Source organism: Xyrauchen texanus, chromosome 9, assembly GCF_025860055.1.
Source record: "Xyrauchen texanus isolate HMW12.3.18 chromosome 9, RBS_HiC_50CHRs, whole genome shotgun sequence".
In the NCBI taxonomy this organism is placed as follows: Eukaryota; Metazoa; Chordata; class Actinopteri; order Cypriniformes; family Catostomidae; genus Xyrauchen; species Xyrauchen texanus.
The window spans coordinates 15,157,447-15,182,312 of record NC_068284.1 but is presented as its reverse complement, the minus strand read 5'-3'; the positions used below and the strand labels follow the sequence as shown (position 1 = coordinate 15,182,312).

Here is a 24,866-nt window from a genome sequence, read left to right as displayed (position 1 = left end):
ATTACTTTTATGTTGCCTTTATGTGATTTTTGGAGATTCTGGTCACCATTCGCTTGCATTGTTAGGACCAACAAAGCTAAGATACACATCTAAAAATCTTTGTGTTCTGGGATGGCATGATGCTGAGTAAATGATAAAATTTTTGGGTTAACTATCCCTTTAAGATTCATGTATTGAAATACTAAAACTTAAAATGCATTCACAGAAAATGGTTTGAAATAAATAAAATGATTATTTACAATAACAAAAATGTTCTCTGGTGTCTCTGAGATCACAAAATAATTTATAGTGGATAGAAGACTAATCTCATTAAATTAGGGAGTTAGGAACTGTTTTTTGAGTGAATAATGAAAGATAATGAACTGCAACATTGAACATTCTGCTGTAAACAGAAATGTAAACATGTCCTTGGTCCCTGCATTGTCTTATTTCACATGCAAGTGAAAATATGTTCCACAAGAGGGCAGACATGGACAAACTCCAATCTCAGAAAAAGTGTGGGAGAGTGAGAAGTGTGGGTGAGATACGAATCAATATTTCAAAATCACCCATCAATAAAAAGTAATTTTTTACTATTAATCTCCACAAAATGTTTTTTCACATTTTGAAAATGAAAGTGGAGATTTATAGAAAAAATGACTTAAATATTGATCCTTTTCTTACTTCTGAAGATATGGATTAAACTACTGGAGACTTATGAATCACTTTTTGTTGCCTTTGTGCTTTTTGGACCTTTAAAGGTCTGGTCACCCTCCCTTTAAGTAAACCTGGCAAAGCACAAAAGCAAACGTGCCAAAACATAATGTGGTAAATGTTTATTTCCTGTAACTTTTAGAAACCATAATATACAAAGCAACATACTCATCTCTAGTCTGAGATCTCTATTTACACAATCTAAAGCATTTAAATTGGTCTAAGGTCAAACCGGATCAGAAAGGACAGTGGATCAGAAACTATGAATGACACTGCGAACATCTAAGAGGATTCCCCCTTTTTGCTATTTTTTGCATTCTTGCCACATACAAACCGACAAATTGACCAAGCGCTTACTGATTTAAAAAAAAAAAAAAAAAAAAAAAACTGGTTGATATTTTATGTGAAAGTGGAGCAAAACATGATCTGGTTCTCCATTTTATACCCCGCTGACCAGCTTGCACAGTCCCATGGTCCTATTCCATCCTTAAAGGATGCAATTTTGATGTGCAACAATAGCTCATGTACGAAATATAGAATATTTTCACTGCAACTTCCTAAACTTGGGAAATAAGGGAATGGCTTAACTCAAATCTATGAGTTAAAAGTACAGTTGAGCAAATATAAACAAATACAAAAAAAATTATGCAAAAATAGTCAAAGAGTGCTGGGGTGCAGCATGAAAGTAATCTCTGTTAGATGTGTTAACTGTACAGAACAGGGACATTAAAGGCATATATCGACCAAACACATTCAGGATCTCAGCAAATGTGTGTCTACCACAACAGCAAAAGCTTTTATGTGCCTGTCATCATTTCAGAAATGCTAAGCACCGCTTTCGTATCTCTCAGAGAAACAAGCTTGTTGCGATTTAAGGAAGATCACTTGTACATCCTAAATAATCCTGCTGAGAGTCAGCAAGCCATGCCTAAAATTTAAGAATGAATACTCAGAAGTACATTAGGTTTATTTCAGTTGGTCACTTTAACGCCACCACAGCTGGAAAATCAAAACAAAACGTGCCCTATCATCCTTGTAGAGTGATAGCCCTTCTGACATTATTCAAATTCACTGTCAGTCACTGCAGGATGGAGGTATATTAAACCTTCGGTGAACTTGACAGCTTAAACTTTTGGATATACAAACACAAGCAAAACCTTGAAGAACCAACACATGAATCGCTAGATCCAATGTAAAGTAGGATTCCTCATTGCTTGCTCTAGGTTGAAGAGTGCTTCTCTGCACATATCTCTTATCACATTTGTATCTGAGAATAGAGAAGTGATGTACAAAGGATATTCAAATTAATTTATTCTCAGGGCTTCATTTTGCCATGATAAGCACTTTTGTCAGCTTCCCTTCTCTCAGTCTTATTTCAGGCACTACAGCCTACAGTGCAACTGCGGTTCTGAGAGCTCTGGCCGAGAGCAGGGGTCCCAACAGCCAGTGGCTGAACTCATTTGGAGAGAGTTCCATGAGCTCCATAATGATCCCTCAAACCATGAAGGAATTCTGATTCTTCAGTTTGTCAAGTTCTTTGATCTGCTGTCTCAAAAACAAAATCCTGTTGGGAAACAATGAAAACACCACTCTCAGCTTCATGAAATATTCCTTATTTAGTTTTATTGTTGAAAAAAATCCAAGAGATGGATAGATATTTGATTTAGCCTTAATCTGCATTACAAACCTTTGCTCTCTCAATGTGGCCTGGATTTCACACACTCTCACAAGCGAGCGAAGATTTTTAAGTTCAGTGCAGATCTCTGACATGTAGAGGGTTCCCATGTTGTGGATGTCCTCACGCAAACGTGAGACCTGGGTGAAAGGAAATTGAGAGAACAGAAACAGTTAGATAATTGACGTATGATCATAGAAGATCTTAACTCAGCTTCACATGACCTTGATGAACGTTTGATTAAATGTATGCTTGCACCTGCTTCTCTACATGTTCTGCAGGCCAGCCTTGAACATGTCTGATGAGATTTTCATCAAAGTGCAATGCTAGAGAAGGAGTAAAAGTGCTCTGGGTTCGATGGGTGTTGACTGGGGCGGGGATGCTGCTGCTGCCCGCACTGCCATTAGAGCCCAACAAACTCTCTTGACTGCAATATAACAAAACAGCACATTCATTATTCTTTAGGGAAAAATCTTCAGCCTCTTAATCAGTAATGAGTAAACATCACATAAATATATATAAATATATATATATATATATATAAATAAACAGCTTTGTGGGCGGCTGTGGCTCAGGTGGTAGAGTGGGTTGGCGGTTCGATTCCTGGCCCACATGACGAAGTGTCCTTGGGCAAGACAATGAACCCCAAGTTGCTCCCAATGACAGGCTAGCGCCTTGCCTGGCAGCTCTGCCATCATTGGTGTGGGAGTGTGTGTTTGAATGGGTTAATGAGTCACAGTGTAAAGTGCTTTGAAAACCGCTAAGGTCTTCAAGACCATTTACCATTTATTTTGAATGCACTTCCACAAAGAACAAGTAGATGGCGCTCAAACAACTTCTGATAGGCTGCTGCCACATTGTCAACAAATATATATATATATTTTTTTTTAAAGATTTACACAGCAGCCATTGTTAAAGAATGCAAAGAAGCAGGCCTATGGTTTCTAGTTTTCAGAAATAAAAAACTACAGTTTTCTTACAATGTTAAGACTTATTAAAATAAATGATCTTTACATTTGCCTGTGAAGACGGGGATCACTGAATTGTTTGTCAGAGTTGGTTGACTGCTGGGATGTTGATCCTGATCTCTGAATTGATGCAGTAACCTGAAATTAAAGAGGGATTTTTTGCATCTGGACTAAGAAACATTGAAAAACGATTTCCAAATATAGTTACTCAGTACAACTTTACAGCTCAGTATGTGTTGTGACTGCACCGAGACTTTATACACATATGTAGCAATGTTTTTTTTTTTTTTGAGAACGTATCAATACTTTTAGTACTCGCTGATACGGAGTCCGATACTTGTTTTTTTTTCTGAACTCCATATCAACAGTTTATTTAAATTTTATCAGAAAAATGAGCTTTAAATAAATAAAATTTTATCAAATGAAAGTATAACATTGTGATTCCGTCTGTTTTCCGCATGTCAGAAATCATGGGGCCCAACGTGTAACCGCAGAATAAGCGGACTCCGATTGTTGAATTATTAAAAATGTATTCACATTCTGAGGTGTAAAGGCTGCATCACCAAGCTACCACCTCCTCTAGGTGTGGATTCATTTGGGAAAAAAAAAAAAAATCAGCGGTCCAACCATCATCATTAAATGTGTGACAGGGCTTCGTTCATGACAGTCAACTGTTGATTTTGTTTCACAATGCACAGCCACTGACAGTGACAAAACAATAGAAATGTGTTATTCACCCCTATCCCGAGTCCTGATCGTTGCTATGTTTGTGTACATGTAGCACAAACCTTGTTAGTGACAAAGTCAAACAGTTTCATTATACTCAAATATTTTCCAGGACAAATAATTATTTTTCAGGACATTTAAGTATTTTTCTCATTTCCATGACTGGAAAACTGCTTTGCAAAATTCCAGGATGCGTGGAAACCATGAGTGTTGGCTGCTACTGACCTTTGGTTGAAAGGAGAGGGATGCAGAGCTGTGCAGGGGTTTAGAGACAGCATTGGTCTGAGGTGTGCTGACTCTAGGAGACACATACGACCTCGGTGAAGAGGCATCTGATGCCAATGACATGGGCGACTGACTGGACTGTTGAGCTGTTCATTAGAAACAATGAATTACAGAAATTATAATGTAGAGCCCAGTAATTATCTTATGTAACTAACAGGCCATACATTTAACTAGCAACAGATTAAATTTAACACCAGGGGCCTGATGTACAAACATAGCGTACGCACAAAATGGGCATTGAAATGTGCGCAAGCAATTTCCCACGAACATATCGGGATTTAGAAAAAATAAACTTCACGTAAATGTGCGCACTGTTCGGACACGCTTGACTATCCATACGCACTCTTTTACTGGTGTTAATCGGCAACTCCAGCTGGACAAATAATGAACTGAACAGACTGATTATAAACTCTGATTTTCATTTAATTAACATTTAGAATAAAAAAGTATCTAGTTAAGCACTTGAAACAGAAGTAATCGTTATCAAGCCAATAGTCGCCAATATTATGTTTATGTAACTAATTGAAAAGTTATTCAAATATAGCCTATTGCTGTAAAAGGGAAATATTGGTTTGGGATGTGCTGCGTTTGAAGAACTTTCCTGTGTCATCATAGAGAAGGAACATACAGTAACTAAAAATGATTTCTTAAAAAAGCAAAGACTTCTTAATTTGACATATTTTCTGTTCTATTACAATCATGTACTGTGATAAGTACAGCCTTTGAATAAAGATTATCTGTAATGTGATGAGTACTTGATTCTGTCTGACGTTAAATGGCTCAGTAAAACAGACAGTAGCTGTAAGACAGGAACTGTTGGCCATATTCAGTAGTCAAACGGACCATTGGAGAGACATGCCTCATCAGAAACAGTATTGTACACCTGCAAACAGGTACAACAATGCACATAAAATGCGCATCAAATGTACTGCCTGCTCCACTTCATCCCGAACCTCATCACCATGAAACGAATCGGTTACCTTACGTAACCTCGGTTCTCTCTAGATGAGGGAACGAGTATTGCGTAAGCTAGCTTACGCTACGGGAAAGATTCATATTTTCTGAGATATTGAAGCCAAAAAATTATCCTTAATTTTGTATCCATTGTCAACGCAGTGCAGCAGCTGCATACCTTGAGCGGGCTAGCTAGCGAGCTCATTGGTTACTCTGCGGCAACTGCTGCAGCCTATAGACGAACTTGAGTGAACTCGCGTCCAATGAGAGGCGCTCGCGCTGTCACTGTATCAAAGCCCGCCAGAATGGGCGTGGCTAGAGTGCATATAAGCGTAAGTTCGTAGGCTGTAACCCTGGTTTTCATTGAATGAAGCGAAAGTCGCTCGTGGCGCGAGCACGGCCGGCTACGCAATACTCGTTCCCTCATCTAGAGAGAACCGAGGTTACGTTAGGTAACCGATTCGTTCTCTTACGAGAGGTTCTCTCGTATTGCGTAAGCTAGCTTACGCTACGGGAACCCATTGTCAACGCCGTGCGCACCAAGCATCCACTGCATGAGCCCCGGGGTGGGGGACCCGGGGAGCCCTTGTGAGTGGGGGAATAATATTTGGCCGGCAAGAGTGCGGGCCAGTGTGTGTGTAATACATAAGCACATAGTGGGAAGGGAAAAACAGAGCGGCGGTGCCGGTCTGTGTGGAATGTGTCCCGTCAGTGCAGCTCACCAGGGGAGCTGTAGCGTATTAAACCGCTAGTAGTTTTGCCTGCAGGGCGGGCACTTCCAGATTGTAAAATCTGCCACACATGTGTCGTGAATGGAAATCCCGCTGGACCATGCCCACTAGGAGGCCATGCCTCTAGTGGAGTGAGCCCTAATGCCTAACGGGCATGGTAGGTCTTTTGACGAGTACGCGGCAGCAATAGCGTCCACTATCCATCTAGACAGTGTCTGTTTCGAGGCGGCGAAACCTTTGGTGCGCCCTCCGAACGAAACGAAAAGCTGCTCAGAGCGTCTGAAAGAGGCAGAGCGCGCAGTATACAATCTCAGTGCTCTGACTGGGCAAAGGAGATTGGCGTCGCGTTCGCTATCGGATGCTGGCAGTGCCGATAGGGAAATGATTTGTGCTCTGAAAGGAGTACCGATCACCTTGGGGACATAGCCGTGTCTAGGCTTTAAAATGACCTTGGAGTCACTTGGTCCAAACTCAAGACACGCAGCGCTGACAGACAGCGCATGAAGGTCTCCCACACGTTTAACTGATGACAGGGTAGTTAGAAAAACGGTTTTGAGTGAAAGGTATTTCAAATCCACGGATTGAAGCGGTTCGAAAGGGGGGGCTTTCATAGCGTCGAGAACTATAGAAAGATCCCAGATAGGAACCGATGGGGGGCGCGGGGGGTTCATCCTTCTAGCTCCCCTGAGGAAGCGGATGACCAGCTCGTTTTTTCCCAGTGACAGGCCGTGCAGGGGTTCAGTGAACGCCGTGACGGCCGCCACGTACACTTTGAGCGTGGATGGGGATCTGCCCTTATCCAGCAGCTCTTGTAAAAACACAAGCAGCGACGACACCCCACATGTCCGTGGGTCCAGGTCTCTGTCGGTGCACCATTTTGAAAACACAGACCATTTGGACGCATAGAGTCTTCTCGTGGAATGGGCTCTAGCGTGTATGATAGTGTTCATTACTCCTTCTGGCAAAGCGACGGGTAGTCGTTGATCACCCACGCGTGCAGCGCCCAGCGCTCTGGGTGGGGATGCCAGATCGTGCCACGAGCTTGAGAGAGGAGATCTGCTCTCACTGGAATGGGCCACGGGGCTGTCAGTGACAGCTGCGTAAGCTCCAGGAACCATGTCTGATTCTCCCAGCGCGGGGCTATGAGGAGCACCGAGTGACGCGTTTCCCTGAACCTCTGCATTACCTGTGTCAATAGCGAGACGGGAGGGAAGGCGTAAAGCGGGCGGTTGGGCCAGTCCTGGGCCAGCTGCGTCCTCGCTTCGAGAACAATACTGGGCAGTGAGAGTTCTCTTCTGACGCAAAGAGGTCTATCTCTGCTCTGCCAAATATGCTCCATAACTTCTGGACTGTTTGAGCGTGCAGGGACCATTCCCCTGGGGAAATATTGTCTCTGGACAGTCTGTCTGGGCCGTCGTTCAGGTGGCAAGGCACGTGCGTCGCCCTCAGCGAGCGCAGGTGGCACTGGGACCAACTCAGTATGCGTTTTGTCAGATGGAAGAGGTTCCTGGATCTGACACCGCCCTGACGGTTTAGGTAGGATACCACAGATCTGTTGTCCGAACGGACCAGGACGTGGTGACCCTGAATGACCGGGAGGAAGCGCACGAGCGCGTACTCGACCACTATCATTTCCAGACAATTTATGTGAAGGAGCTTTTCCTGAACTGACCATAGGCCAAAAACCGGAGAGCCCTCGCAGACCGCGCCCCAACCCGTGTTGGACGCGTCTGTCGAGATGACTTTTCGGCGAGATACAGCTCCCATCGTCACTCCCTGCTGATACCATTCGGCCACTGCCCAGGGCTGCAGAGCTGAGATATAGGTCTGAGTCACTCTGATCGGCTGGCGGCCCGTGGCCCAAGCCCGGCGAGATGCGTGGGTGTTTAGCCAATGCTGAAGCGGGCGCATGCACAGTAAACCCAGCTGAAGTACTGCTGCGGCTGAGGCCATGTAACCTAGCATTCTCTGAAATTTTTTCAGAGGCGTGAGGCTATTCCTCTGAAAGGACGCGGCTAGTCGCTGAACACGGCGTGCGCGTTGTGTAGATAATTGAGCCGTCATCGCCATGTAGTCTAGTTCTATTCCAAGGAAGGAAATTGCCTGACTGGGCTGTAGTGAGCTCTTGGTCCAATTGACTGCAAGACCCAAACTGTTTAGATGACTGAGGAGAACTGTCCTGTGAGACAGAAGCTCCGTATGTGACTGTGCCAAAATCAGCCAATCGTCCAAATAGTTCAGAATTCGCAAGCCCTGACTCCGCAGGGGTGCGAGCGCCGCATCCATGCACTTCGTGAAAGTACGGGGTGTTAAAGACAGGCCGAACGGAAGGACGGTGTATTGATAAACCTGGCCATCGGCTGAATCTCAAGAATGGCCTGTGATGGGGATTTATCTGAATCTGAAAGTAGGCATCTTTCAGATCGAGAGAAATAAACCAGTCCCCTGGCGCATCATGCGCGAGGAGTTTCCTGATTGTAAGCATTTTGAACGGTCTTTTGCGAGCACCTTGTTCAAAACCCTGAGATCTAATATTGGTCTGAGGCCGCCGTCTTTCTTGGGGACAAGAAAATAACGGCTGTAAAACCCCGACTCGCTCAGAGAAGGTGGCACTCTCTCTATGGCCCTTTTGCACAGAAGGTTTGCTATTTCTGAACGAAGCATGCAGGCTGCTTCCGTGTTCACAGTAGTTTCGAGCAGCTCTGAAGCGGGAGGGCGGCGATTGAACTGTAGCAAATAGCCCTGTTTTATTGTGCTTAACACCCATTTGGATATCCCTGGGATAGCTTTCCATGCTTTGAAGCGTAACGCTAGAGGGTGAATGGCCAAGTCGCCCTGTTTGCTGCACACAGCGAGCTGAACAGAATGTGTGAGCGCGCTTACTGTGCTTATGCATGACTGCTCGCAGACAGCAGGGACAGGCTGTTCTGTGAGTGACTTCCCGATTGAGGTGAACGGGGAAAGAGTCACATCTGTTAAGTGATGCGCGAGCATAGTCACGGGCATGGGACTTACATACAGAGAGGTGTTTGCTGGCCATGTGACAGAGCGGGCAGAGAAGGGGCGCGCGCACGGATTCGTGGGCACGTTTATTGACTCTAACACTCGAGCTGGCTGTGCCCGCTTTATGTGAGTGGGCTCTGATAGGGACACGGGAAGTGTAATGCTTGTGTATAGGGGTGAACACTGGATCGTGGGCACATTTTCTACACATAAGGCATGTTTGCTTTTTACAAGATTTCTTTGGGTCGCCGTGAAAACGGCATTTGAGTGCAGGCAAGCGGGCAGTATCACCGGCTTGTTGGCTGCTGAATCCACCACTGCAGTAGCCTGAGAGAAGGGGACTGACAGGGGGCGAAGCTTTGACGGTGGTCCGGCCGCGGCGGGACTGAGCCGTCGTTTCCTCAACAAAGCTAGGTGCAGGTGGTGCGAGGCATCTTTAAAAAGACGCTCGTTGCTCTTTTTGTGAAGTTCGCTGAGGAACTAGCTTGCTCTAAAAAGGATACGTCACCGGATGGCGTAGCTCGCTGGATGGCTGAAGGTGGCGAAGACGGCCGGCTTCTTCGAGCGCTGTCCAAGCTTGCTAGATGCCCCTCGAACGGCGACGCGGCTTCTGCAGTTCAGAGATGCGAAGAGCTTCGCAGAATAGATGAAAATCAGGGTTCCAGCCTACGAACTTACGCTTATATGCAATCTAGCCACGCCCATTCTGGCGGGCTTTGATACAGTGATGGCACGAGCGCCTCTCATTGGACGCGAGTTCACTCAAGTTCGTCTATAGGCTGCAGCAGTTGCCGCAGAGCAACCAATGAGCTCGCTAGCTAGCCCGCTCAAGGTATGCAGCTGCTGCACTGCGTTGACAATGGATACAAAATTAAGGATAATTTTTTGGCTTCAATATCTCAGAAAAGATTAATCTTTCCCGTAGCGTAAGCTAGCTTACGCAATACGAGAGAACCTCTCGTAAGAGAACCCCCGTTCTAGTGTAATAAAAACATTATGAAAAGTATATTTGCCGTTTAGCTGTTTTTTTTAATTATTTATAAAAACCAATCAAATATAAAATCTTAGTAATCCAATGATATCAGACAATGCTGCATAAAGAATTGTAATAATTTTCATTTTGTTTCCAGTAATAAATATTTAACTTCTCAATAAAAACAATTTAAATTAAAAGGTTTTCTGAAACGCAAAATTGCTTAGGTTAGATGTATGTCTGAAAAGATAAAAACATTTTGCCAAGAGATATTCAAGATATATTCTTTGAAAACAAGTTAATATCTTAATAAATTGTTTCTTCACAGTGCAGTCTCAAACCTTATATGTGGCATTTAGAGTCTTATTTCTTATAATACAGTTTCTCGTATCGTTAAAAGCAGTAAACACGTATCTGGGTGGTGAACTGCATATGGCAATTGTATGCAGATGAGGATATGCATAGTAAAAACAAGTGCTCCATATATAGTTATTTTGGGGAGGAGATGGGGTTGAGAATGAATAATGTGCAAGTATGCACAATCTCCCACAAGATGAGATTTATTAAGGGAACTATGCGCAGGTTTTATAAATCTGATTTTTATTTTTTGAGCATATGCAAAATCTGACTTTTGTATTTACGCACACTATTAGGAAGATATCTGAGCAGAGTTTTATCTATGAGGCCCCTGATGTGGGAATACAAGGCCTTTTAAAAATGTGTTGATCAGATAGTTTTGAATGGTTGCAATAAAAAATAAAACATTTGAATTTAACATCCAAATTCAACTAATTTAACATTATCTTCAAAATATCTTGTTTCTGGCTTAAGACTTTAAGAAATGCTGCCCTAGTGTGTGTGTGTGTGTGTGTGCGTGTGTGTCAAACAATATTGTGAACAGTGCATACTAGATCCTTAAGAGCATTAGATGAACTGTTGCACAACATCAGTTGGCAGAGATGTTGATCATGACTGGGACTTTAGCAATACCTTGTGTGGACAGCTGAGCAGTTTGGGAAAGCAGAGTAGTGATGTTGAAATTGGATGGTCCAGCAGTGAGAAGTTTATGAAGCAGAGACTGCAAGGAAGCTTGTGTGACAGCGGCTGTGAGGACTTGGAGAAAGAAAAAGGCACACACACAATCAAAGCAGAACTAAACACTGAAAGCAATCTGGGAAAGGCTCTTTTGGTGAACATAAATCATTTTTTCAGCTTATTATAGATTTTCACAATGTGAACCAAAAATGCCACATGTAGTGCCACAAAAAAAACAGTTGTCAAGGTGTTGATAAAAAAAATTAAAAAAAAGCTAGACCACAACTTTTCTAACAGTTTTGGTGTCGGTATAGTTGCAAGTATAAAAGGCCCCTATATACTTCATGATATGCCTCTCTTATCATCATTCATTTGTCTATATTTTACACATTAACACTCTTTTATCACTCATCTTTGCAGGTAGTATCAGTGTCATCATAAATTGCAAGTGTGTAATTGGCACATATTATGGACGTGTATACCTTGTTAGCTCAACAGCTCCATGATTTCAGAATGTAAACAAGACAAATTAAAATTTTCTACTGCATATACACCGATCAGCCACAACATTAAAACCACCTTCCTAATACTGTGTAGGTCCACTCGTGCCAACCGGCACCTACAATTGTACAGGGGGATATCAGAGTTACCGTAGACTGTCTGACCATTCTCTGTCGACCTCTCTCTCAACAAAGCATTTCCATCTGCAGAACTGCCACGTACTGGATGGTTTTTGTTTTTGGCACCATTCCGAGTAAACACTAGAGTCTGATGAGTGTGAAAATCTCAGAAGATCAGCAGTAACAGAAATACTCAACCCAGCCCGTCTGGCACCAACAATCATCCATGCGTTTATCTAATCAGCCAATCTTGTGGCAACAGTGCAGTGCATAAAATAATGTGGATACGTGTCAGGAGCTTCGGATTCACATCAACCATCAGAATGGGGGAAAATGTGATCTCAGTGATTTCGACCCTGGAATGATTGTTGGTGCCAGATGGGCTGGGTTGAGTATTTCTGTAACTGCTGAATTCCTGGGATTTTCACACACAGTCTCTAGTGTTTACTCAGAATGGTGCAAAACATAACCACTCTGTAAAATTGTGGTGAGAAGAATATAATCTCAGAATGCTATTCTGAGATGTGGATTGGCGCTGTTTTGGCGGCACGAGGGGTACCTACACAATATTAGGCAGGTGGTTTTAACGTTGTAGCTGATCGGTGTATATTACTTTAAATTATCATTGAGTGGTTAAAACAGCTTTTACTGATCTAGTGTGAATTGTTCTCATAGAATGAGGCATAAAGTCATTGATAACACATTTTAATGTCACATTAGTTCAGGTTTTACAGGGCGTCATCATATTTAAATGCACTTCAAACGTCTCCCACAGCAGTCTGACGGGTGTCTGAATGTTCACAAACAGCATAAAAGTTGCTAAGCTGTTTCGAACTTCTTTTTACCCCTGAAAAAGAACTTCTCCGGAAGTAAATAGGGGCCATTAGCCTAGCTGCTATATATATCCTTATTATTTGTTTACTTCGGAAATCCTGACCATGTCATAGGTCAACAAAAACCAAACGGCAAGTGTATTCTAAATGTATTCTAACCATCAACATGATATATTTTTTTATGAGACAATGCATTAAATCTATGAATCTGTCCCACTGATTTAAAAGGGTTTGAAATCATGAACCCTCAGAAGCAGCAAGAAAAGTTTAAGTATAAAGATTTATAAACCAAGACAGTTTAAAGTAAATATTTGTGTTCTTTAGGAGTTAAATGGCATGTCACCTTACAAAATTTAGCGCACTGTTCTCAAAATCAAGAAAGAAGCAGACATTGAATTATGTACCGTAAGGGTCAGTCAAAGTCTTTAAAATGCAAAATTACATCAATTTAATTTCTGAGTGGACTTTCCCTTAAAACAACAGCAAAAGCAGCAGGGTAACACAAAGCCAATAATAGCAAGAGTGAAAGCTATCAAGAGATGCACACGTGTTTTCATCTAAGTAGTGAGAATATGCAGAGGATCTTGTAGAGGATCGTGGATTCAGACCAAACTATGCTTAGTCGAGCTTACCTTCATTGATTTTGCTCATGTCCATGTTGGCATGGTTCATCTGCAGGGTGGCCTGCAGTGCAGGCAGCAGCTGTCGGAGGAGTGCTGGGTCCTGGAGCAGAGTGGAGGCTGAAGCCTGCAAGGCAGGTGACACAGCCACTGTGGAGGACGAGGAGGAGCTGGGTGTACTGGAGGGGTTTATGGATGAAGGCTGAGAATAACTAGAGTTTGATGTCGGCTTCTCCGCTTGAGTAGATTCTGAGGAAACAAAAATACATGTCTTATGAAACACCAAAGTCATAGGAAACTGTATTTATTCTAACTAAACCTGTTCATTAATAAATACAGTCTAATACCACTTGGGCACCTGGTATAAACGGTCTCAGGTGATCCTATCAAAAGTGGTTAGACAAGACAGATTTGAGATGTTCCTGCTTCAAATGATATACATTTACTAATTTACCAGATGCTTTAATTCAAAGTGAATTATCTGTGTCACTGCATAACTGACGATCTGAAAACTGTTGAATATTCAAGTATGGGCTTTCCCAAAATGTATTATTATTTGATATATTATTATTATTATGTGGATTGTTATTTTCCTTTAAAGCCATACCTAACAAAAGCTGCATTTTCATTGCATCCAACAAATGATGAACACTAGACCAAAGGCAGTCATTTCCAAAGGACAGTTTGAAGGTGGCTGTGTTGAGTTCCGACCATCTGCGGATCCGGAATTTTCAGATCCAATCTGAGCTTCAGCTGCATTGAAATTCAACTTCTGTGACTAAACCGTATCTGACAGCTCGAGTGGATGTGATGTATTCATTCAAAACTATGAGTGCAAAGTCAAACTATCAAAAGATTAAGTCCTAAAAACAATTCTGCTACTTCTGTATATTGGACGATTATAAACGTAAAAGTCTGAAATTAACATTTACATAACTAATACCGTAATTTCCTGACTATTGATCGCACCTGAATATAACAGGCTTTAACGAAACACGGTGTGGCAGCGGGGGCGTGGTCAAGCGCCCGTCCAGGAGAGAAAAGCGGTAAGGGTGCTTACACCTGAGCTAAATTATGTCTAACACCTGTGTCTAATTTCAGTAAGCATGGGGCGAGCGGCATAAAAAGGCAGCAGCCACAGAGCTGAGAGAGTGACACACGTCAGTCTAGTGTTGGCGCATAGAAGAATTGAGAAACTTTATAAAATTTATTGTAAACATTGCTGTGGCCATTAAAAGCCTTACCTGGAACGTCAAGTGCCCTGCTGAAAACTGTCACACTGGTGCCCGTGTGACAGTTTTCCCAAGAAGGACACGTGCAGCAGGGCACTTGAAATTAGACACCGGTGTTAGACATAATTTAGCGCAGGTGTAAGTGCCCTTACAGCTTTTCTCTCCCGGACGGGCGCTTGACCACGCCCCCGCTGCCACACACGGCTTGTAATCAAAAATAAAAAATTTGCAGTAAACAGTAGCCTACCAAGAAAGTCATTGGTCACTATCTTCCTCGTCCTGTGCACTGAAACCACTGAAGTCATCTCTTTCGGTGTCGGAGTTGAATAGCCTCAGATTAGTTGTCTTTTTGCACTGAGTCAATTCCTCACGCTGCTGTTTCCAACGTCTTATCATCGACTCATTAAGACCAAGCTCCCGTGCAGCAGCTCTATTTGCTTTTCCAACAGCCAGAGCAATCGCCTTCAACTTGAAAGCAGCATCATATGCATTTCTCCGTGTCTTTGCCATGATGAGGGTGACAAAATGACTACCGTAATCAGAATTATGGGAAGTTTGAGCGTGCTCGATTTAATCTAAACAGTAAACAAAAAAAGTAGTTTGACCTTAACCCGTTCGGCAATTTCATTGGTCTAATGAAAGCATCACGCCTTTTTTTTAAATAAAATTTGAAAGCGGGAAAAATCCATATATTATGGATTTGAACCTCGCGGCATTGTTTAAGCCGCGAGGTTCAAAGCGTGGGAAAAAAGTTGCAGCTTATAGACCAGAAATTACGGTATATCATAAAAGGCTTATGTAATTAAATCAGTACTTGTCATTTATTTCTGCACATGCAAAACCTTTGTATCTAAAATATAATATATGTCATTCTGCTTCTTCCTTACAATGAATAAAATCAATTCCGAGCAAATTGCTAGTTTATCTCGATTGCCACTAAGGGGAAAATACAGTGGTATGTTAATGTCAGAGACAACGAAAAGGCTCCTTAAAAACCTTGTTTCAGTGTAATGATTTAGATTGGAGTAGGCAGTCCTTTGCTGTTGTCCAGGATGCATCAGATCACATTAACATGTACACAGCAAATGCGAATTGTCATGTGCATTTCTGAATACTTCCAAATGTGGTTTGAGCGATACAATCATAATCTTTGCTTTGGATCCTTTTTAAATTTTCATTTAGTGCTTTCAACTTGTGATCAGATCACCTGAGATCGATGTTAATACCAGGTGATAAATAGGGCCTTGAATGAACCCAAGAAATAAATGCCTGTATTTCTGAAGGTTCTAATACTTACTTGTACTACTGAGGGAACTTGTTGCACTGGCCTGCATGGCCTCTTGTCTATAGTCTCTGTCTTTGGGAAAGCTGTTAACCACAGTCTTCGCACCATCTCTCGGTCTCTGTTCTCTGCTCAGACAGGATGTTTGGGTTAGTTGAGGGTTGAAAGAGTCAGTGACAATTTTAAGTAACAGGAGATCTTTAGTAACTCACCTCTCCAGCCATTCTTTAGGTTTCTCCCATTGAGAAACCTCTGTCCTGCAGTTGTAATAGTACTTCTTCCCAGAGGAACTGATATGCTCTGACCAGTCATCCGCTGGCTCCCGGGGCTGCAGCGGACAGGAAACATATGGGGTTATTTAGATAGACAGAGCAGGAAAATCTCCCAGGAAGATAATGTTTAAGTATGTGCTAGTTATTTAAGAGGAAGTTTAAATAGGGATGGGTTAGGATAGCCCACTGGTCATCCAACAACTGACTAGTTGATTAGTGAGGTTTTTTTTTTAGGAGGGGTGTCATAAAGGGGACGTCAGCAACCTAAAACCCTCTCTAAATTAATCACATTTAAAGCTCTGCCACAACATTCATCAAAGCACAGTTTGTTTGTAACAAAAGTACCTCCTTCAGCAATAAATCAAGAAAATTCGGGTACTGTCAGACTTCACGTCATGCTGTGAGAAATGTTCTTTTATGCATAATCCATGGACCTTTGTTTGTTTGTTGGGACTATGAAAGCTTTATGCAATAAACATGCTGAACAACTGTAACCTTTCATTTAGTTACCCTATTGAAGAGTCAACTTGGAACGGTCAACAAGGAGAGCTGTTAGAATCGGTTTGAATGCAATCCAAGCTCCTTACTAAGACCGTTACATAAACAATTTTTGTGTGGAAACAGTATTGTGGACCAGTATCTGCTATTAAGGTATCCATGTATGAATTCCTATAAAGAGGAGGCTTGCGTGCTTACGTGACGCAAGAGGCAGTTTGAACTCCACACTCGTAAACGTACAAACCACAAGCTGGCCGGTAAATACAAAATAAATTATATATATAGATCTATTTCATACACACCTAGCAATTCACTTCAGAAGACATTAAAGGTGGGGGTATGTGATTTTCTTTTTTGACCATTTTTTCAAAATAACTTGAAATCCTATTCCTAACCCACTTACTGGCTGTAAATTAGAAGCACTGAAATGAAAATTAAGCAATTTAATCATCTGTGGAACGGGCAGGACTCGAAAAACTCCAGCCAATCATTTTCAAGACCATCTAGAATCATTGGACAGAAAATGTGTCAATCAAACGGTCGTACCATGCCCCCCTCCCCCCACCACCCTGGCGTGCGTGTCCCGTTCGTGCGCATACTCAAAGCTCATGACCCAGTAACAGGAAGCGATTGTATTTATGTATGGAGAATAGAGCTTTTATAGTGCTAGTGGGGTTGTTCCACATTTCTATGAATCCTGTTTTGAATAGAAGACCGCTGTACAGACGCCAGGGCTGGCTATGTTCTTTTTTTTTACAGTTATGAGAAAATCAGCTCTACACCTTTCAAGAGTGGTATGCGAACCCCTCCTCCTGCTGTGTCAACAATTTGCTCTGAAAAATTGTCTGACAGGTGAATGCACTGTTTGACTAGTGAGTCTAGAACACTGCTAGAACACTGCGCATCTGAGTTTTCGCTCATGCATGATTGCGCGTCCATGTTTTTCGAATGGGTGGAGTCAGGGCCAGCGTTGGAGGAGAGAAGGTAGGACCTTAGAGTTGTGTATTTTCAAAATCTGCCAGCCATTTTGCAAATCACATACCCCACCTTTAACTAATCCACTAGTGATATGGATTACTTTTATGATGGCTATATGTGCTTCAAAAATGTGGCACCCATTCCCTAGAATTTTATGAGCCTAGAAAGCCGAAATAGTCTTCCAAAAATCGATGTGTGTTTTTTTATAAGTTTATTTGTATAGGGACAGTACAAAAAAAACATGATCCCAGTCAAAACTGGAAAATATGTATTGCACATAGACAGTATAGCCAAAGCTAATTTGCATCTCAGGTCCCTAGAAAGGCTATTCTAAACAAAATAAAAAACAAAAGCACAAAAAATAAAACTACTAATAAATTAAAACTACCACAATGTTTCACTTATATACACCTACCTAAATTATACATATTAGAATGGAGCTTTCAACTCGAGCATAAAACTTTTACATCACATTACACTTTTACGTTACACTACACTCTTATATTACACTTGAATAGAAGAAAGTCATACACATCTGGGATGGCATGAAGATGAATAAATGACTAGCTAATTTTCCTTTATGGGTGAACTATCCCTTTAAAGTTGCTCTCAGTCAACTGTGTTTATGTTGCACTGACACCTAATGGACTAGATGTAGCCTCACTCAAAAACAGAAGTTCTCAGTTTCCTATTAAAAACATGCTATTCTTAGTTCATGATTATTGAGATTATAAGCAAGTAATCAGATGGTTATAGGATCTCAACAGGGTGGATATCAACATCAAATATTATTATTCTACTAGGGGTGGGTGATTTATTAACATTCTTGAACTTTTTAATCAATAACAATAAAAATGTTTTTTTGTAAAGTTAATTAAATAACAGTTGAACAGAAGTTTTTGAAATTAAATAATTAAAAGTAGAATTAGAGTACTCTCATCCAAGACACAAAATAACACAAAAGCAACTAATGACGAATAAAAAGAATACAATCATGATTAGGATATCATTTGTAACACAACCTCTGATTGGAGTGCACATTCCCTGCCATGCTGTGGCATTCTGCATAACCGCAACAAAAACAATACTAAAAATCTGTAGACACATTTCTGTAAATCGATTTAACTCCTCTATTGCTCACCCCTTAATTCTACCATTACAATTTCTTTGTTTAAAAGTTTGGCAATTAGAAGAAAAAAATAATAATAATAATAACTTAGTCCACCTTTAACACTGACTACTTTTTTTGTTGAATCCACCGGCTGGTCGAATTTGGAAATACTGCATGTAGTTCTCAACATCCCTACAAAAAGAAAAGTTTAAGTTGACTTACCATCTCTGAAGTTCTGTTCTGATGAGGGTGAGAGATTGAGACATGATGGGAGTTTTCTTGTGGAGATGAACTGACACCTGAAAAATGATTAACAAGACTTGAAACAAACTACTGAAGCCTTTCACACAGAATATTAAATAATTTAATTGAAAAATGTAATATTCAGGCTTCTGCACTTATGTTTAACACACTGGAAAGCTAGTTTATAGACTTGAACCGACAGTCCAGTGGCTGAGCTCTGGAAACATGGCCTTACGACAGGATGAGCTGAAGTTTCCACTGACTTCCTAGTTATATGACACACACACAGCACCACATTGCTTTTATTCCACAACACAAAGACCACTGCTTTCAGGAGATCAGGGAATACCCATGTTAAAGCATTATATAAAACAATAGCAACACTGCCAAAAGATGATTCAGATACAGCCATAACTGTCATGCAAAAGGGCCTCTAAATAGTCTAAATTAATTTATAAAAAGCACTGTGCACCTGCTGCAGCAATGTCACATCTGTGGCGGCAACAGGAAGTAGAATAGCAGTGAAAAGCACGCAAGATGTCTCAGAGAGAGTACCCTGTGTTTTCATGTGATGCATTTATTTCCTGTTTAAATTTGGCAATCATATTTACTACATGAACATTAAAAGTAGGGGTGCACTGATCTAAATTGGCCGATATTAGTCTTAAATTCGTGATCGGCCGATTGTGCCTAGAATCAGGGCTGATCATTTTTGCAGCACGCAGGGAATCACACATGCACTGCTCCTCTAATAAATGAGCGCTTGCTCAGCCCTTGAAGCATGACAGTGTCCTTTGGAGGGTGAGTTGTTGGCAATTCAAAGCATTCACAAATTAAAATTTCAGACATTATATAATTCACATGAATATGCCGTTTTGTTTTTAAAAATGTGCAAGAATTACACGTGTATGAATATTAAGTTGCCCATTTTCTAGAGTCAATATGGTAGTTATTCTGACTCGCTTAATAATTTGTGATACAACAAGACGCTAATGACAGTAAACAAATCATAGATATTAATGATTTCTCATTGGAGCAGATTTAGAGCTTGTAATGGATATATTTTTCATATTTCTGAAAGTATCTCTGCTGTGTGTGATGCTCTCATGTTTTTGATTTTGATATTGACAAAAGAACTATCAATAACTGTTTTCATTAGGGGTGTAACTGTTCAAATTTCTCACGGTTTGGTTTGTGGTTCACGGTTTCGGTATGGTTCAGTATTTGCTTTGTTAAAAAAACATGTTTTCAATATATATAACTGCCAAATCCAAAAGAATAATCTATTGATAAACACTTCAACAGGTTTGCCCTTTAATAACAATCATTGTTTTACAACAGTAACCATAGTTTAACCATGATATTTGTAGTAAAATCATAGTAACCACAATATAAACATGGTTACTGTCATGGTTACAAAATATAATGAAATCATGGTTACTATAGAAACTATTATAAAACCAAGGTTATTATATCAAAACCTTGATTTCTGCTCAAAAAACCATGGTGACAGCAGTTATGGTTACTGCAATATTACTAGAGTAAAACCATGGTTAATTTTGTCAGAGTCCTTAACTAAAAAAAAAAGAAAGAAATCTCTAATTACCTAATCAACATTATAATTTAATACCTGCACTAATACGCTACATGCATCAACAAAGTGCACTTCAAACTCATCTGAACATATTCAATATTCGGAAGCTGTACATCACTATCAAAGGAATACCCTTCCTATTAGAATGCATATGAAAAGGGATGTTGTGATAATGCATCTTGAGTATTTTAATCATACATGGAAACCCACATGGACACCCCAAGTGCTTTAGTTATTGTTTCATGTCTGTCCAAATTAGCACCGAGTGCCTGCTTAAAAATGGAAGGAAGTGTGTGCAGTTTCGGCTCACCTGCTGGTGTTTCACTGGGTGATGTTTAATCGGGACATGTTTAATCATGCGTCAATGTATTACTATAACAGCATTTTAATGCCATTAATCAAATCGCATTATTGATGCTTGTAATAGATTACAGCCGTGCATTTTACGTGCGCATTTTAAATAAACACTCAAGCACATTATTTACATATATTACCAGTATAATGCACTCGTGTTGAGAAATGTCTGCAAACAGTGCCTGTTTTGTAAACGTCTTTTGACCATCGCTGTTGTAATTGACTGCAAAAAGATAATATTCCCAGAAAGGAGAAATGCAGGGGGCTTCTCTAGCAGCATTTTGTTTCCTCCACTTGCCATTTTCAACTAAACACAACGCTTGCAGAACAGTAATGTCATCAAGTTGACCCACGTGAAACACAGGTGGAGCATATCCACTTACAATCCATTCAGGTGCATTAGCAGAGGTTGTAACTGTGCCTGTCTGTTTGACACTTCGTTTTCTTGACCAAAACTTGTGCTCCAGATTGTCATTAAACGTGATGTGAACCGACCACAATGCCAATGCTTCCTGAACCGCGGCGAACCGTACGGTTTGTTTTTTACCCCAAGAACCGTTACACCCCTAGTTGTCAATGCAAATAAATGTTAGCAATTCACAATTAAAGTCATTTTTATGTAATTTTGGTAACAAATAATAAATAGATTTCATTACTTTAACATTAGTTCATGCTTTAGGTATCATGAACAAACAATGAACAATATATTTTTACAGCATTTATAAATCATAATGTTAGTTAATAAAAATACAAATGTTCATTGTTAGTTCAGAGTGTATTCATGTGCATTAATTAATGCAACTTTTGATTTGAACAATTTATTAGTATATTGTGACAGGGTGGAGCCGGGTCGTGATTATACACACCCCGTCCCTTATCAGGCTGCTAAGTCGCCAGTCAGTCTAACTTTGAACTGCTGGCTATCTCGCCCACTTATGCCACTCTCCCCATGTTCACTGTAATCAGAAACAGGTGTTAGGCATAATTTAGCTCAGGTGCAAGCACCCTTAACACTCTTTCTCCCTCTAGACAGACGCTCGACCACGCCCCCACTGCCACATATATGTTGAAACTAACATTAAATTAATTAATTCATGTTAACTCCAATAATGTTGTTAAATAATTGTGACGAGAAGGAGGGTGTTGCCGGGCCGTACAGCATACAGTGTCTTGACCCCTGAAGCACCCCCAGATCATTAACGATCCTCCACCAAATTTCACAGTGGGTGCTTAAGCAAGGCTGGAATCAAGCAGATTCGTCTTTGTGAACGACGCATGAATCAAGCCAGAAAAAAAGAAAAATCAGTTCAAAGTCGACCGATTGGCAGGTCTTGTGATGGGTTCTTGCCACTTTACGAGAGTCCTGGAGCTGACGGCCGCCTCTGTGGAGAAGCAACTGCCTATAGTATTGATGAAGCAAGTGACATAAGCAGACTCGTGTAACCGTGACGGATCGGCGAGGCAGACTCGTATAACCGTGACGGATCGCGAGGCAGACGAATATAACAGTGACGGATCGCGAGGCAGACGAATATAACCGCGATCTCCTTTAAGACTTGACAGTAAATGGCCACTCTTCTGATTGGCTCTCTAAACTTGCCATCTAACTGCTCACCGCAAATGGGCGGGCTACAGAAGTGATAACTTAAATTAGGCTTTGATGTATTGTTGTGGAGGCAGTCAGATGCAAATGTCTACCACTAGTGTGACAAAACAATGTGCAGGAAGTAGAGAAACAGTCATTTTGGCAGCTTGGTTTCTACAAATGCACCTTTTGCATTGAGGAGAAAGTTTTGAGTTCTGAAACTTACATAAAGTTATAAAATACATTTTTTATAGTAAAACGGCCTCTTATATGTCAAATGATCAAGGAAAATTTGATTCCTCATGTCATGACCTCTTTAAGCAGGATGTTGGGATTCTGGTGAATTAGGGAAAACATTATCAAAGTGCAGGTCCAACCTCTCCTTGCTCATGTTCTTACCGGTCTCCCTCTCTCGAGGCCGATGAATGTGGAGTGCTGTTGTTTGGCTGTGTGTTCCATCGCTGTGCTTGTTTTCTGGACTGTCTGATCGCCGCAGCATTTTAGTTGGTGGGGTAGAGTCTGATGAGTCTCGCATCTTCTCATGGCGTTGGTCATTTGTTGATTGACCCTTTGATTGGTATTTGACAGACTGCAAAATGCAATGGATGAGAATAGGTCTACATAAGTTTTCAAAGCTATTGAGCTAATAAAATAAAAAGCAAGTGACCTGACGCTTTTGACTGGAATTTAATGGCAGGTGTTAACAAACCAGAACAAGATGATCTGCAATCTTCTCTGTGTTTATGTTCACAGTCAATACACAATATAATTTTACACTATATCTGATAAACACACTAGCTGCTGACGGTAATTAATATGGCATTGTAATTCATTTTCTACTGGTAGTGGTAAATGTAATGAGGCTAGCTCACTACAACACGAGCTAGCAAGCTAAAAACATCAGTTGTAAAGATATGTTTTTTCCTCTAGACAAACCATTACAACTATTAAGCTAGCACTCAAGTTAGACTAGACAATAATTTTACCAAATACAGAACACCGAGCGCTACAGGTACAACTATATGTAATTTGGGATGCCTATCATAGTTTCAGTTAGCTAGCAGGAACTAGGCCTGCGAGCACTAATGTTATGCTACAAGTGAGCTACAGCCGGCTAATTCAATTTTGACACAATTTAGGCTTCTCTCCTAAACATATAACTATTCTTAATAGTAAAGTACATCTATATGTACCTGGCAGGCTTGAGGATCTCTTCGATCATTACACCTGTAAAAGAGAGAAAAGTTAATGAAGTCAAAATCGCTTTTCGGCTAGCCAGCTACAATGCTAACTTGTTTAAAATGACTTAAAACAACACACAAGCAAACTAAGAGGAACCTATATAATTTGAAACCAATTCTTCAAACATGTGTAGTTGAAGGTTTAAAAGGTAGAGAGAAGAGTGTAAACTGGAGGTAAATGTGTGTTTACCCATCATTGACTCTGGATGGATTCGTTGCATGCATTACCATTAATGCTGCAGAATTGTGGAAAAGTGTTTTTACGGAAGCAGTTTTGCTAAACTACAGATCACAATCGCTTTACAAACTACTATCGCCAACAACACAGTTTGATCTGCAAAAATAGCTTTTGCTGCAGTGCTGCTTCGCTATTCGGGAAAGGACTGACGATCCATCGCTTCGTTTTACTCGCGACTGCGCCCCACAAGTGCACGAGCACAGCGCAGCGCAGCGACTGGTGCTCGAGAACGGACAATCGCGCGACTTGCGCGTGCACGAGACAAATTCTGCTCGGACTAGGTTTTGTTTTTCTCAGCTGCAATCAAAAGTAACATCTTGACACTTTAGTTTATACTTGATCATTTACTCACATTAAAGGGTAACTAAACACCTGTTCAGCGTCTGACTCCACCCACTAGAAATATTTGAAAATGCTGGAAAAGTGGGCAGACCCGGCGGGGATAGAGGGAACGAAACGAGTGCGGGGCTGAGCGGGGGGGTTGGGGCACATGAGACTCGTAGTGACGGATTAATTGACAGCTGCCGTCAGACTCTATGTTATTATTATTCCTCACACGGTCGCAAGACGACATGTACATGAATCTGGCGTGGTGAGCTGGAACCTGCTTACGTCAGCTGTCACCGCTTACGTCACGAAGTACCGCAACAGCCAATAGGAAAATTCAACTGCAGTAGCTACCGTTCAACCTGAAGAGGGCAGCACTCAGACGTTTTTACACCATATATTGTAGAATTAAAACACTTTATACACAAATGTCAAAAAAATTACTTGAATCAATGACCAGTACTAATAAAGCCCCATGCTTACAGATCATTAACTAAAAAAAGTTGGTTTAGGGTTTAGTTACCCTTTAATGATTATTTAACTTAAAGTAATACTCCGGGTTCAATACAAGTTAAAGGCAGACATGTGAAGCTTATACAATACTGTGCAAAAGTTGAATAGTGAGGATGTCTACAAAAACAATGCCATAAATAGTTTTAATTTATCAATTAACATCATACAAGTCCAGTAAGCATAAAAAACAAGTCAATATTTGGTGTGGCCACCTTTGCCTTTAAAACAGCCCCATTCTCCCAGTTACATACAGTTTGTCTTGGTTCTTGGCTGATAGGATGT

The 24,866-nt window shown here is 41.0% G+C and overlaps 1 protein-coding gene across 2 annotated transcripts; it reads right to left on the bottom strand.

Annotated features, from left to right (window-relative positions):
- Positions 1 to 786: 786 nt before the first annotated feature.
- On the bottom strand, positions 787 to 23,923 carry LOC127649784 (WW domain-containing adapter protein with coiled-coil-like). 2 transcript variants are annotated; one of them, XM_052135015.1, is made up of 13 exons: positions 23,697 to 23,923; positions 23,459 to 23,492; positions 22,665 to 22,854; positions 18,712 to 18,788; positions 15,843 to 15,958; positions 15,646 to 15,758; positions 13,129 to 13,365; positions 10,999 to 11,121; positions 4,288 to 4,433; positions 3,383 to 3,474; positions 2,627 to 2,795; positions 2,381 to 2,508; positions 788 to 2,257 (listed from the first exon to the last, which is right to left on the bottom strand). In XM_052135015.1, exons 1-13 carry the CDS (start codon positions 23,735 to 23,737, stop codon positions 2,188 to 2,190), a joined length of 1,536 nt encoding a protein of 511 aa, XP_051990975.1. In that variant the 5' UTR covers positions 23,738 to 23,923; the 3' UTR covers positions 788 to 2,187. The 2 variants fall into 2 exon arrangements, with proteins under 2 accessions (XP_051990976.1, XP_051990975.1); XM_052135016.1 differs by lacking the exon at positions 10,999 to 11,121 and having other exon boundaries at positions 787 to 2,257.
- Between the last annotated feature and the right edge of the window lie 943 nt (positions 23,924 to 24,866).